We start from the raw sequence: 14,695 nt of genomic DNA on the forward strand, positions 1-14,695 counted from the left end.
TTGTAATAACCCTGTGCCATGTCGAGCACGACCCTTGTGCCCTGATTCTTGGCTCCTCCTCCAACCGGCTTTCCAGTGTAAACCTGCATGTTCAGTGCATAGCTGGTGTTAGCATCACATGCTGCCCAGATTTTTATTCCATATTTAGCTGGTTTGGAAGGCATGTATTGCCTAAATGGGCAGCGACCTCTGAATGCCACCAGCCTCTCATCCACTGTGATATTAGGGCCTGGGTTATAGAGTAGTAGTTGCTCTACCCACTTGTCCCACACAGTCCTAATAGCTGCCAGCTTGTCTCTCTCCCGTCTACCAGCCCTTGTCTCTCGATTATCAAATGGGATTACTGTAGAGAAAATGTGAAAAGTCTCCAGAGACATTGTGGCTCGAAATATAGCCCTGCCTGTCTCTGCATCCCACAGACTGGCTGTCGATTCATCCTTCAACTTATAGACCCCAGCAAAGATGAGGAGCCCCAAATATGCATCTAAATGTGTTTTGTCTAGCTCCTTCCAATTCTCCACAAAAACACGCCTCCCTTCCAGATGAGTCATTTCCAGAATGATTTTCTGTATTGAATCTGGCATGACCAGCGCAAAAGTTGACTTGATGTCAGTCACACGAGTCACTGTCATCCTAGTGGGCCCTGGCACTGTCTTGATTATGTTTTCTGCAGACAGTTTTGCCTGACGGATATTTGGGGATGAAGACCACTGTATTTCATCATTTTTTGACATGAATGTCTTGCTTGGAGGAATAGGAATAGCAATTCCCTCATCTGGTTCAAAATCAGAATCATTAGAATCAGAATTTAGCTCAAGATGGTCTTCATCTTTAGACACATCCTCCTCCATTTCACTGTCATGATCAGTGATGACTTCCAGAGCCTCCTGGACTGTCATCCTTTTGCTTCTGCTGCTCATTTTGCAAAGGTTTGCCTGACAGAGTGTAATGTTGGTAGGACTCCCATGCAGAGAATCTTTTATATGTTTTGCCCCTCCCCTGTTGAGTGTCCACTGAATGTGGGTGGAGTTTTCCTGCGAGAACATAAATGGTTCTCGTCAAATATCATAACACCTGCACCTGTGTGTGCGTGTGTGCGTGTGCTCTGTGTTTGCATTGAGTGTGTGTGTGTGTGTGTGTGTGTGTGTGTGTGTGTGTGTGTGATTGGGATGAAATATGTCTCACAGTTGTGACATTTCTGACACCCTTTTACCTCCAGTTTGACTGCTGGGTCAAATTGACCCGAACAGTATCTATGTGATATAAACATGCAGGGGGTGGTTGCAAATATGTGAGATGAACCATTTTCATATTATATGTTGATTACACTAATTAAGGCAAGCAGAAGAAGTTTCATACTGAAAAAATACTTTTAACTATTTTTCCTAGATCTTCAAACTTTAAAACGGGTCAATTTGACCTGGAACATAACAGGAGGGTTAAAATTCAATTTCAAAACAATAAAAACTAATTTAAATAAGTCATAAAAAATCACGCAGGAAACTTTTCTGTTGTATTTACAATATAGTTGACAATTCACTTTAATTCTTAAAATACACATAAGGGATTTAACCAATGCTGCACTAAGAGAGTAAAATAAAAAGCAGTCAAGCATATGTACATTCAAATATATATAAAGCAAAGAAAAAGAACAGATAAAATATATTCAGGTAAAAACTATAAAAATGTTTTTCATGTTTGCATGAACATCTTAAAATTTCTTCGTTGACTGTTTGTGGAGCATCTACCTGTCTGTTATCTGTCAGCAGCAGATCACACATGGACTTTATCTTCACTTTTTCTTTCTTATTCTTTAAATTGTCTCACTTAATATTTTGTGCATCAGAAAGTGGTCTAACACAGAAACTCTGTGCTGGGCTGAAATCTTCACCTTCTCTAGTGTAAACTGTTCTTCAGACACATGATCTGATAGATGAGAACAAATTAAAAAAAAAAAGCTGGCAAGTGTTCAGTGTGATGTGGAGAGTTGAAGAGAGTTAACTGACTCTAACCCTTGTCCTGTTCCTTTCCTCCACTGTGTGGCTGAACTTTCCTCTGACTCTCCTCTTTCTCTGTCTCTGATTTCTGCTCTTTGACAGGCAGTTGTTCTTTCTGCTTCTCCTGTCCTGCATCCTGTTGCTGTTGTTCAGTTTTTTTTAAATAGTCCTCTAGTTCATTCTTTTCTGCAACACTTTTAATTTCATCACACGTTTTTTTAATTAATCGATCTGTGTTCACTTGCAGTTCCTGATATCCTTTCTTTATCTCCTCCAGGTTGCCGTCATCTAGGATTTCTCTTAGTTTTAAATATCCCTGTGCTTTCTTAACTGTCTTATCTCCCTCCTTTGCTGTTACTTCTGCCTCTACTGATTTTACCTTTGTCTCCATTTCCAGACAGAAAAGGCAACTGCGATGATAAACATTAAGGACAAAACTACACTGAAGGTGACAGAGACAGCACAGTTAGATGGAGCCATGAAGAAATCATCTGAAATAACAAAAACACAAAACTGTATTTATATCAAATAAGAACCAACTGCTGAATCTAAACCGTGATCATTTTATAATCTTAGAATTCATTTGTACCTGTGATGTGAATGTGTGTCTCTCTGGTCTGGTTGATGTTCTTCTGTTGGACTCTACAGGTGAAGCTGTTGCTGTGTCTCTTCTCCACAGTCACTCTGCTGCTGACAGTATAGAGGTCATCAGGACCTCTGACTGTCTCTGTAGGTCCAGCAGGGAGGAGCTTTCCCTCACCGTCCAGCCACAACACCTCAGGCTCTGGGTACCAGCCTTTAGACTCACACTGTAAAAACACTTCACCGGTAGTTGTATTTCTTCCTGTTATGGTAATAACAGGCGAGGAGACAGCACCTGACAAGTGAGCAGAACAAGTGACTTTCTTGAAAAAATACACGAAAGGTCAAAAGTATTAGCCCCCTTTATGAAATCATACAAAACCTTTAACCTTTCCATGGAAATGACCATAACCAAAAGTGTTTGTAGTTTAATTGCTTCCAAAAGAACAATGACAAAATCTCCAGTAAGCTTGAATAAGATATTTTACTGATTTAAGAGAAGAAAAAACAAAAATGACAAGGCCAAAATTATTAGCCCTGTGACAATTAATAGTCAATAGTATAACCTTTTTGACTAACAACTGACAACAACCTCCTGTGGTAGTTCTTAACTAGGTTGGCACATGTCTCATGAGGGATCTTAGCCCATTCTTCCATGGCAAATTGTTCCAGAGCATGGACATGAACCTTGAGCTCCCGCCACAGGTTCTCAATAGGATTGAGATGTGGGCTCTGAGAGGACCACTCCAGGACCTTGATTTCATTGTCCTTCAAAAAGGTTTCTGACCGATTTAGATGTATGTTCTGGGTCATTGTCTTGCTGTAAGACCCAGCGGCGACCTAAAGCAAGAGAGGCAGCAGATTTCTTTACATTATTCTTCAAAATGTCAACATAATCTTTTTTCATGATCGTATGCACCCAAACAAGGTTCCCTGTGCCTGAGGCAGCAAAACAGCCCCACAGCATCATGCTCCACCTGTGGAAACTGTGTTTTTAGGGTTGAGGGCCTCTCCCTTCCTTCACCAAACAAAAGCAGCATCCATCTGCCCAAACACTTCAAGTTTAGTCTCATCAGACAGGACAGACTTCCAAAACTCATCCCCATGTTTCAAATGTTCATGGGTAAACTTCAGTCTGGCTTTGATGTGCTTCTGTGTGAGCAATGGAGTTTTTCTGGGTTGATGACATCAAAGCCCACCACGATAAAGAGCCCTCACAACAGTTTTCCTTGAAACATCAAGTCTAGAAGAGGCCAATTCAGCAACTATCATCTTAGCTGAGATCCGGGGATTCTTGTTGATGTCTCTTACTATTTTCCTCCCCAAAGATCTTGTGCTTTTGACCAGACCCAGGTTTGTTTTTAACAGAGTTTGTCTCCTTGTGCTTTGCAATGGTGCAACGCACAGCTGTTCTAGACACTGCAAACAATTGGAGATGGCAGAATACCCCTCCCCCTTGAGATGAGCATCCACTATATTCTTTCTGAGCTCCAGACTGATTTCTTTACCTTTAGGCATGAAATTATTTCTTACTTCTTACCAGGGGAAGTCCCTCTCAATCAAGTGTTCAAATGCCACTAGCCCTGTTCACTGGAGTCCCTTAAGTAGAATTCAGTGGTGATCAATTGCTCGAAAGCTGATTGATTGCTCAGGTGTGGTTTGAAAGCAAAAAATCACATGGGGGCTAATTTTTTGACCTCCTCAATTTTCACTACATTTGGTATAAAGCAAACCTGAAGATTTCTTTTACATTCCCAAATGTACCAAATAGCCTTAACACTGATGAATGTCTGACTATGCACAGTTTTATGAATGATGCAAACATTGGGCAGAATTTTAGGGAAATGTTCCGTAGTTCATTGGGGGCTAATAATTTTGACCTTAGCTGTATATAGAGTTTAACATTTGTAACTGTAAAAGAAAACATTCATCAATCTCATTTGAGCTTTAATTTTTCAAACTAAGGTAAAAGCTAGTTTTCAAGACTATTGAAAAGCACAGTTTTCTGATCTGATACTTCCATGGTTAAGGTTTGGTTAAGTTAAGGCAAAAAACAACTCGTAGTTAAGCCTTGAAAAGCTGAATCAGACGCTTTAGAGTCTTGAAGATGCTGCACCTCAAATCAAAAAGGCCTCCTCAGTTCTGACTGACTGGTGAAGAGTCACCTATGTCCAAGGTGCATGGAGAAAGGAAAAGAGGTCAAAAGGGTAGTTCCAACTTTTGACTGAGCTAAAATGTGTTGGTCCAACAGTAAAGTGATCTGTATACTTGTAAGTGTTGCTGGAGTTTTGCCCTAAATGTCTGAGATATGAACACTTATCTAGCTTCCTCATTCACACCTTTAAACTTGTTACTCACCTTAGTTGAGGTGTAAATGTAGATGTGTAAATCTTCATTATCTATATATACTAATTTGGCAGATGCTTTTATCCAAAGCGACTTCCAGGAGGGGACATCACTGAAGCTTCAGTGCCGTGGGAGACCTTGGTGTGAGTCTAAGTCGAGTATCTACTTAAAAGGGGCACGGAGATTAAGTAAAGAAGTGCACAGTAAGTGCTAATTAGACAAGTTAGGATGTTAGAGGTGTTAGTGAGGAGTCGAAACTACGAGTTTTCAAGAGATTTTTGAAGATAGAGAGGGACACCTCTGCTCTGACAGACTTCAGCTTGTTCCGCCATCAGGAAACCACAGACCAGAACAGTCTGCATCAAGATGGCCTTATGGGCAGGGAAGGTGATGACAGATGACAAGGCTAAATGGTTGAGTTCAAGTCGATGCTGCAGACCCAGAAGTTAATGTGAAGGTAGCATTAGTGACTTGAATTTGATCTAAAGCCTGTGTCAATGGCAAATCTAAAGCAAGTTCTACTACCTGTGATACTTTTAAAGATCACATGACCTTCAAAAAATATAATTAAAATATTCTGACTGACAGTCAGATCTGGGGAAACAACCACCCTAACCTCTTCTCTATGTTGTTTTTTGGCTCTTTAACATCACACTACTCGCTTTGCTTGTGGATAACAGAAGCTTGTTTTTGGCTTTTGAGCAAACAACCAATTTATTCATTCTTCTTGTGATGAATAGTCTAACAGGAACTCTTAAAAGGTTATATCGACTTACCAACATGTACATCAAGAGAAATCTCTGTGCTGTATTCGTCAAAAGCGCATTTGCATTTGTATTTTCCTTCATCAGATTGTGTCACATTGAAGAGATTCAGTGAAATGTTTCCCTGCTTCAATTCATCCAGAAACAGTGATGTTCTTCCTTTGTAGGATTCATTTATCTTATCCACACCTTTGTGCCGTCGATAAACTAACCCAGGTTGCTTATCAGTCTTTGACCACTCCACGGTTATGTCAGAGGCTTTCATCTTAGGCTCCAGTTGGCATGGCAAAGTGATGCTGTCGCCACGTAATGCCACTATTGGCCCAGATGGTTCAACAATGTGAGGATGAACTGTGAAAAAAAAAAGCTACATTTTTTTCTTTTCTGCAACAATTTTCAAACATTATTATTTCATTAAAGAACAGAAGGTGACTGCTGCTTTGCCAGCTCGTCTTGTCAGGGGTTTTAAATGCAGCTGTACAACAGGGTTCAGCGTGGCTGCTCTGGCAAAAGCTTCAGCTACAGCATTAGAGGTCCCACATCTTAGTCTTTTTTGATTATAGAGCAGGTATAGGTGGTATATAAATACTGTGAACAATCAATCCAGTCAGAAATTCATGAAGCCCATATTCAGAAACTACCTTATAACTGTTCTTATAGAGCCCCAGAAAGAAGGCTGAGATATAACAGATAGATATAATAACCTCTTATGTATATCAAAACTTGATATGTAAATATATAAGGCCAGAACACCAGATAGGTGTAACATATGTCCAATAATTCTAACTGCTGCTCATTAGAAAGAATTAAACTTGACAAGGCTTTGACTTGTGACTGAATCAGATTCATAAACATCAACAATGCCTGACCACAGCGTGTGTGCACTCTATACGTGTGTGTATGGAGAAACACTCATTTTTTCCATGATGACTGGAAACTACCTGACCTTGCACAAGTTTTTCCCTCACTCTAGTGTGAACACACATTTCTGCATTTCTCATAACCAATGTACATTTCACAAAGGTTAAGTATTAAAGAAAGATACAAATCTGTGTGCTATGAACCACTTACCTATAATCAGATCTACAGACATCTCTATGTGCAGTTCTGGAACACTGCAAGTGTATTTTCCCCCGTCAGACAGTTTCACTTCTTTGAGTGTCATTGAAACGTTTCCATTCTTCAGTTTGTCAGTCAACAGTGATGTTCTCCCCACATATGATTGATGCTGATTCACCAATTGTCCCTTTTCAGGCCAAGAACAGACACTGATGTTGCTCGGCCCATTTTTCTGCCACACCACATTCATGTTACTAACATCCACAGGTGGTTCCATATGGCATGGCAACGTCACATCCTCACGAGGTATTGCCACTACTTGCTTAGCTTGACTATTTAAACTAGACAGACCTGTGAAGAAGGTTTTCTTTAGTCCAGTTTAGTGCGGTTTGAAAAGTCTCATGAAGTAAAATGTGTAAAAGACTGATGACAGTTGCTGTGTTTTCTGTCCATGTTTGGCAGGTAACCATCATTCACTTATAGTGAAGTATTAAAATGATGAAGGAATAATATAACAGCTTTAACTACTTTTTATATATCTGCAGTGAATATTAGCACTTGCCCGTAAAAAGTTTCAAGTAAATTAAAATACTGCTGCTTTGTAAAATTTACAGTCAATATATCTTTAAAAAATGGGTTTTTTAATTCAACACAATCTGTGCTACTAAACTTTGTCTTATTCAGGACAAAATAACCTTTAGATGTGGTGAACTATATTAATACTACACAAAATCAAAATTTGGTTTTCAAGAAACTGAAAGTTAATAGAAATGTAAAAATACAGAAATTGATTTAATGAATTTGCAATAGCTATTTACATGAATATATGTTGCAAATGACATTAAATTATTCAATTTAGCTCCAGGGGCAAAACTGCAAAAAGTTACACTATATTGCCAAAAGTATTCACTCACCCATCCAAATAACTGAAATCAGATGTTCCAATCACCTCCATGGCCACAGGTGTATAAAATCAAGCACCTAGGCATGCAGACTGTTTCTACAAACATTAGTGAAAGAATGGGTCGCTCTCAGGAGCTCAGGGAGTTCCAGCGTGGTACTGTGATAGGATGCCACCTGTGCAACAAGTCCAGTCATGAAATTTCCCCACAGTCAACTGTCAGTGGTGTTGTAACAAAGTGGAAGCGATTGGGAACGACAGAAACTCAGCCACAAAGTGGTATGCCACGTAGACTGACAGTGGATGCTGAGGCACATAGTGCGCAGAGGTCGCCAACTTCCTGCAGAGTCAATCGCTACAGACCTCCAAACCTCATGTAGCCTTCAGATTAGCTCAAGAACAGTGCGTAGAGAGCTTCATGGAATAGGTTTCCATGGCCGAGCAGCTGCATCAAGCCATACATCACCAAGTGCAATGCAAAGCGTTGGATGCAGTGGTGTAAAGCACGCCGCCACTGGACTCTAGAGCAGTGGAGACATGTTCTCTGGAGTGACGCATCGCGCTTCTCCATCTGGCAATCTGATGGACAAGTCTGGGTTTGGCGGTTGTCAGGAGAACGGTACTTGTCTGACTGCATTGTGCCAAGTGTAAAGTTTGGTGGAGGGGGATTACGGTGTGGGGTTGTTTTTCAGGAGCTGGGCTTGGCCCGTTACTTCTAGTGAAAGGAACTCTGAATGCTTCAGCATACCAAGAGATTTTGGACAATTCCATGCTCCCAGCTTTGTGGGAACAGTTTGGAGATGGCCCCTTCCTCTTCCAACATGACTGTGCACAAAGCAAGGTCCATAAAGACATGGATGAGAGAGTTTGGTGTGAATGAACATGACTGGCCTGCACAGTCAAGGCAGGTGAGTGAATACTTCGGCAATATAATGTATAAATAAAAAAAGTATATGCAATAGAGGTGAATAGAGGATTTTGCAAGGTTCTATGAATTTAATATAAGTTTTTACATTATCAATTTTTTTCCAAGGAAATTCACCATGTGTTCTGATTCTGGATGAGTTCAACTGACTATGATGGCAAAAAAACAACAACACAGAATTCCCAAGATTAAAGTCACAAATTTATGAGAAAAATTTGGATATTATTTACTACTACTACTACTACTACTACTACTACTACTATACTACTACTACTACTACTACTACTACTACAATAATAATAATAATAATAATAATAATAATAATAATAATAATAATAGAGAAAAAATCTAAACTTTATTGTAATTGGTGATTATTTTCATTTTATTTTACTTTTTCCTACAATAGTCCTAAGATGCTCCTAGGTGAACTAAACTTAATTTTCCCACAAAAGCAAAAATCTCTCAGAATTTGATTTATCAAAAACCTTGTCATTTGTCACACATGAGGGTGTTACTTGTGTTTTTACCTGCAGATAGTTGTATTAGGGTTAGGGGAATGAGGATAAATGTTGTAATACATTTGTGCCCCTTCATCATCCTGGAATTCTGGGAATAGACAAAGACAAAGGTAAAATATATTAATTCACTTTTCCAGTTTATCATAATGAAACTAAAGGTTTGGTGGTCATGAATGTGGTTTTGTTTCCTGCAATGTTCACTGTTACCCTCAGACAGTAAATGCCAAAAACTGTCCGGGGGATAAAGATTTGAGTTCAGTCAAAATTCTGAGACCTTTTACTTTCCAGCATCACCCCACACTCCTGATCAAAGAACTAGAGAGGAGCAGTTCAGACCATTTAAGACATTTTTTGACTTTCAAAAACTCTTGCATCACATTTTAAAGGGAAATATAGCTGCAGTGGTCGGTTCTTCTCTGCATTCATATAGGTATAGATGTATAAATATGGCATTTCCTAAAGGGAAAAAAAACAACTTATTTTAATCTCCAAAGCGTTACGAGGCTAAAATAAACAACATAATTCCCAATTATTTTCATTATCAGTTATCATTGTAATATTATTTCCTGTCCTTCCTAGTTCTTAAACATACTGATATTAAAATGAGTGAATCCCCAGAAATTAATTGGTGTGTGTGTGTGGCACACCTTGCACTCTGGCACCTGCACATTGTTATAAATTTTTCTGCTGTTCAGCAATCATAATTAAAAAATAATGTATACATGTAGTAATCAGTTCCTACCTGCAAAGATGCTGTTGTGGTCCTGTGTTGTCTCTGGTGGTGAAGACAGTGTGTCTTTACTCTTATAGCCTCTTGCACACAGCCCCTGTACAAGGAAGTTCATTTGAACCACAAGCAGACAGTCAGCATTCAACACCTGCAGTTCTCACGGTCCAGGCTCACTTGTCTCATACAGTGTCATGCTTGGCACAACATTAGAAAACAAATGAGGTTTAAAATGAGCTTGTTGAACTCTCTGCAAGTCACCCTGTGCCTTTTTTGCGCAGGCAAGATAGGGCAGCGAGTTCAAATCAATCCCATAAGTGAGATGAAGCCTCCACTCCTTGAAGAAATATAAGCATAAAGGCTTAGGGTATGTTAAATAGGCCTTCGCAGGACATAGTCTGAACATCTTGTGTAACATCACGACTGCGGCAGGTAGTGGTGGTATGAGCGCAGCTTAAAATCAACAGGTGGAACTAGATAGTTGATGTGAAGCCATTTCATTCATCCAAATTATATTTTGTAGCAGTTGTTTGACTTTGAAGAGGGTTGAGAAAAGCAGTTTTCACATAGTTTAACCTGCTTTAATTAGGCTATCCCAATCATATGGTGACCCCTCAACCCCTCAGTTTGAGAGTGTACTTATGGTGGCAGAGGGACAGTGACAGTGGGGTGTAGGTTATTTTCTGCGGGTACAATTAACTCAAACGCCTCACATGCACACTATCGGTGGACTCTAGCATCAAGGGCCCAAGGCTGGAGGGGTTCTGAGGTGGTGCAGAGGTGGTGCACTGTATGCTGCACCACCTTCCTCGGCGCAACCCAGTAAATTACCAAACGGGTGCAGACGCCAAGAAAAGGCTGCAGAGAAGCCCTGAGAATCTTCCAAAGACTGATGAGGTTGGCTATCAAACCTGCATGTCGGAGGGAAGTTTTGGTTTTTACAACCCTCGTCCCGCATCCTGCAACGCACCACAGCGTTGCGTTTGATGTGTGTCCTGCGAAAACATCAAACGCACATGTCAAAGTGCAGTCGGTGGCTCTCACGCATGGTCCCGACCTGGTGTGCCCGGGGGGTCGTATTTTAACCCGCTGTAGGTTTGAAGAGAGAACCTGCCTCCTGTGAAGAATGTGGGGAAAAGTTTAAAAGACCTCCCTCATCACCAGAAAGTCGTCCTGAAAGGTCTGTGATGTCGGACAGGATGCTAATTTCAGGCTCCTTTGTAACTCAGCGACATTGTTCAGGGTTTCGTGTTTAACTTTACTGCACTTGTGTAGCAGGCGATGTCCTGTTTCATTAAGTTTTCATGTTTAAAAGCACGTTTACAGAATTCAGAGGTTAAGTTTTAGTGGTCTGTGGCAGGAAGGAGCCCAAATGCTGCGCCATTTTTTTTTTTTTTTTTTTTTGGTTGCACCACTTGTCATACACACATTCAGCAAAACACGGTTTCGAAGCCAAAATATTTAGCATGCTTATGAGATAAGTATTATTTTATATTTTATTTAAATATGTTAATATTTCATAAATATATTATATGAACGCTTTATTGAATGGTTTTTATGTGGGGAATAAGTAATGCGTAATACTTCGGAGTACTTACATGCTTCATGGCTTTAGACTGAGGTGGGACCAGCCACCTAATTAACAGTAATAATATAATTTACATATTTATTCATTTCTGCAGGTAGTTATTTTTTATTTGTCATTTTTTGTCTCACATCCTACAGCTTTCATCCAAGCATCACCAAATCAGCTTAACCTGCTGTAACTCATAAATGCTTAAAGGTTGGCATAATAATAAAGGTTGGCATAATAATAAAAGCAAAAATTGCTTAATGCAAATTGCTACTAATCTCAGATAGGGATCATGGTTCCCATTTTAAAATTTCAAGCATGACAAGGCTTATTGATATCTCTCACAGGCAATGAGTTGTTAATGATTTCATGAGTAGTAGGTGAAATAACTAATATCTTAGAAATTGTGTCAGATACACAAGTGAAGCTGAACAGATGGCTGTCCACAGGTAACATGCTTCACATAGTTAAAAAATAGTTGTGATAGCGCCACTGTGTGGCCAGTCAGAAAACTATTTTGAATATTTTTTTGGAATAAGTTTGCCCCAGTTATGGCTATGCAGGGTGATATGAGCTACATTCCTACATCAATAATGCAAAAAAGGCTGGAATCATTTCCTCGATATGTCAGATAATCGCAGCAGCAGTGGATGCAGGAAGCACATGTATTTTCTTCAGGAAATGCAGGTGTTTTGTTAGTTATTGCACTTGATTGAACCTGTAAATTGAGTAATTGTAATTCCATATTAAGCTGCTTAATACTCCCACTGCTTGACATTTCAAAGGGAAATACTTCACTACTCCACTACATTTTGTTTCACAGCTTTAGTTACTTTTAAGATGAAGAATTTACAAAATGGATTTCTGCGAGGTTAAGAAATTACTGAATTGTTGCAGTGTTGCAAAACATTAGAGCCTTGAGACTTGACCCAGACTAACATATATATATATATATATTTTTAATTTCAACAGAAAAACTGCCTCCTGCAATGAATGATGAACTTCAGAACTCACCCAGAAAGGTCAGTGATGTCTGTAAGGTGGTTAAGTTAGTCAAGTTACAGTTCACATTCAACCAGAGTAAGGGCTATAATACCAGTAATACCACACAGATATCAAAGCTAAATTCAAGGAAAATTAGAAGAAAATTACTAAATTGTTGTTGCAGGGCCACAAATACATAAGAGGCTACACTCTTGGCCCAGACTAACATTTTTTTTAACAATAAAACAGCGTCCTGCATTGAATGACAAACTTTGGAAGGAAATTCAAAACTCATCCAGAAAGGGCAGTGATAATAATAATAATGCCCCACAGATACCAAAGCAAATTTCAAGGTTAGAAAATTGCTAAACTGTTGTTGGAGGGCTGCAAAATCAAAGAGGCTTGAGACTTAATTCAAACAAATTTTTATTGATTTTTTTTTTTTTTTTTTAAGGTAGATCTACAAACAGTAAGTGCCATTTTTCTTTATCTTTATTCTGTGGATGGCCGCCGTGCCATATCTATCTCTTTCTCTCATTGAAGGTGCCTTTCTTGGCTGCTGTGCCATGGCTACCTATACCTGTCTCATCAGCTTGAATGTTTCTGTCTATTAATGGTGTTGTGTTTATTTTTTTGCTTGGCCGCTGTGCCATGACGTCGCATTTTACCGACCGCTGTTCCTGTGTATTTGTCACGGCCCTAACATGGCTGCCCGTCCAGTCATCGTCTTGGATCACCCTTTTTCTTCTGGTGGATGGGTCACTCTCTCCTGTTCTTTCTCTCTTTGTTGTGAAACTGATGGCTGATCTGCAGTGGAGGATTGTGGTCAGCTAGTGGACATGAGTGCTCCAGGAAATGGTTGTATTGAAACTCTGGGTCTAGTCAATTATTTGTTTGGAACTACTCAACTAGCATTTTGGCGGTCCAGGAAGAAGCAGATGTTAGGGCAGGGCTGGACTGATGTGGTGTGGAGTAATCTGAACTCTTTCAGGGCTCTGTGGAGGATCAGACAGGTTTTATGTTCACTCAGGGCAGATGCTTCATTGGCTGTGTGTGTGTGTGAGACGGGGAGGGGTTTGGTAATGATGTCAGCTATGATGATGATGATGATGATGATGATGATTACCTCTTTCTCTCTGTCCAAGATGGCTGCCGTGCCATGACTATTTCTGTCTCTGTCTAATCAGCTTGAAATGTTTTAATGTGTTTTTTGTGCTTGGCCGCTGTGCCTCTGCATTTATCATGGCCGCTGTGCCATGACTGTCTCTTAGGCAACATGACCACTAGTCTCTCAATATGGCTGTGCGTCCGTTTGCGTGTCCGTTTGCGCGTCCGTTCATCCATGCGTTCATCATGGCCGCCCATTCGCTCGTCTGTCACTCTCATCGTCTTGGATCACCCTTTTCTTCTGGTGGATGGGTCACTCTCTTTCTGTCTTTGTTGTGAAATTCATGGCTGTCTGCAGAGGATTGTACATGGAGCAATAGCCACACATGGAGATGGAGCTCACCTGGACCTTAGCACTGGGCAGGGGTGTCCTTTCTGTGCATAAAGAGAAACATTGGCACATTTAGTGGTCAGATAATGGACGAGAATGCTCCAGGAAATGGTTGCATTGAATCAGGCCTCTGGAGGATCAGACAGTTTTATGCTCGTTCAGGGCACATGCTTCATTTGATGTCTGAGAGACAGGAGCGGTAATGTATAAATGATTTGATGGAACTGCAGTAATGATGTGTCAGCTGTCCAGTTGATATTGAAGATGATGATTGAAATGGAAAGTTGTTGTTAAATGGTGTGAATAAAGGTTATTAATTCAAGTCTCAAGCTCTTATCAGTCTTTCTGTGTGGTGAAGCTGCCTTGTTTTGAGGTTTAAACTTAACTCTCTCTCTGTCCAAGATGGCCGCTGTGCCATGACTATTTTTGTCTTTCAATTTCGCTCAAAATTGGTGCAGTAACTTTTGTTTTTTTCCAGGTAGATCTGCAAACAGTAAGTGCTGTTTCTTATATGTTTTTGCTTGGCCGCCGTGCCATCTTTCTCATCTACAGTTGGGTGACAAATTAAAGCCAACTTAGTGTCTTGATAACGTGTTTGGCCGTCAACACAGCTTCAATTCTCTTTGACATTGATTTTGATAGTTTCTGAACTCTACTGGAGGATTGAACACCATTCTTCCAAAAGATATTCCCTGTTTGGTTTTTATGATGGTGCCGGAGAGCGCTGCCCGTTGATCCAAATTCTCCCATAGGTGTCCAGTTGAGATCTGTTAACTAAGAAGGCCATAGCATATGATGACCATTGAGTGACCCCTTATGCT

The 14,695-nt window shown here is 40.1% G+C and overlaps 1 protein-coding gene and 1 long non-coding RNA gene across 2 annotated transcripts; one reads left to right on the plus strand and one right to left on the minus strand.

Annotated features, from left to right (window-relative positions):
- Window positions 1–1,519: 1,519 nt before the first annotated feature.
- Window positions 1,520–9,906, minus strand: LOC139607027 (butyrophilin subfamily 3 member A2-like). Its single transcript, XM_071459582.1, has 6 exons — window positions 9,835–9,906; window positions 9,102–9,180; window positions 6,761–7,099; window positions 5,702–6,040; window positions 2,587–2,874; window positions 1,520–2,488 (listed from the first exon to the last, which is right to left on the minus strand). Exons 2-6 carry the CDS (start codon window positions 9,169–9,171, stop codon window positions 2,373–2,375), a joined length of 1,152 nt encoding a protein of 383 aa, XP_071315683.1. The 5' UTR covers window positions 9,172–9,180; window positions 9,835–9,906; the 3' UTR covers window positions 1,520–2,372.
- LOC139607081 (uncharacterized) lies at window positions 3,098–4,275 on the plus strand. Its single transcript, XR_011684777.1, has 2 exons — window positions 3,098–3,912; window positions 3,948–4,275. It is a non-coding gene; the product is annotated as an uncharacterized lncRNA (long non-coding RNA).
- Window positions 9,907–14,695: the final 4,789 nt, after the last annotated feature.

Source organism: Trachinotus anak, unplaced genomic scaffold, assembly GCF_046630095.1.
Source record: "Trachinotus anak isolate AG129_WGS33_773 ecotype Australia unplaced genomic scaffold, CSIRO_AGI_Tana_v1 ptg000023l, whole genome shotgun sequence".
NCBI lineage: Eukaryota > Metazoa > Chordata > Actinopteri > Carangiformes > Carangidae > Trachinotus > Trachinotus anak.

Excerpts from the sequence above, each read along its gene's own strand:
- LOC139607027 (XM_071459582.1), bottom strand. The coding sequence starts at position 9,171 with ATGATGAAGGGGCACAAATGTATTACAACATTTATCCTCATTCCCCTA. Across the intron at positions 7,100-9,101 it reads CCTAATACAACTATCTGCAG|GTCTGTCTAGTTTAAATAGT; the intron begins GTAAAAACACAA and ends CCTTCTTCACAG. Across the intron at positions 6,041-6,760 it reads GTCTGTAGATCTGATTATAG|TTCATCCTCACATTGTTGAA; the intron begins GTAAGTGGTTCA and ends TTTTTTTCACAG.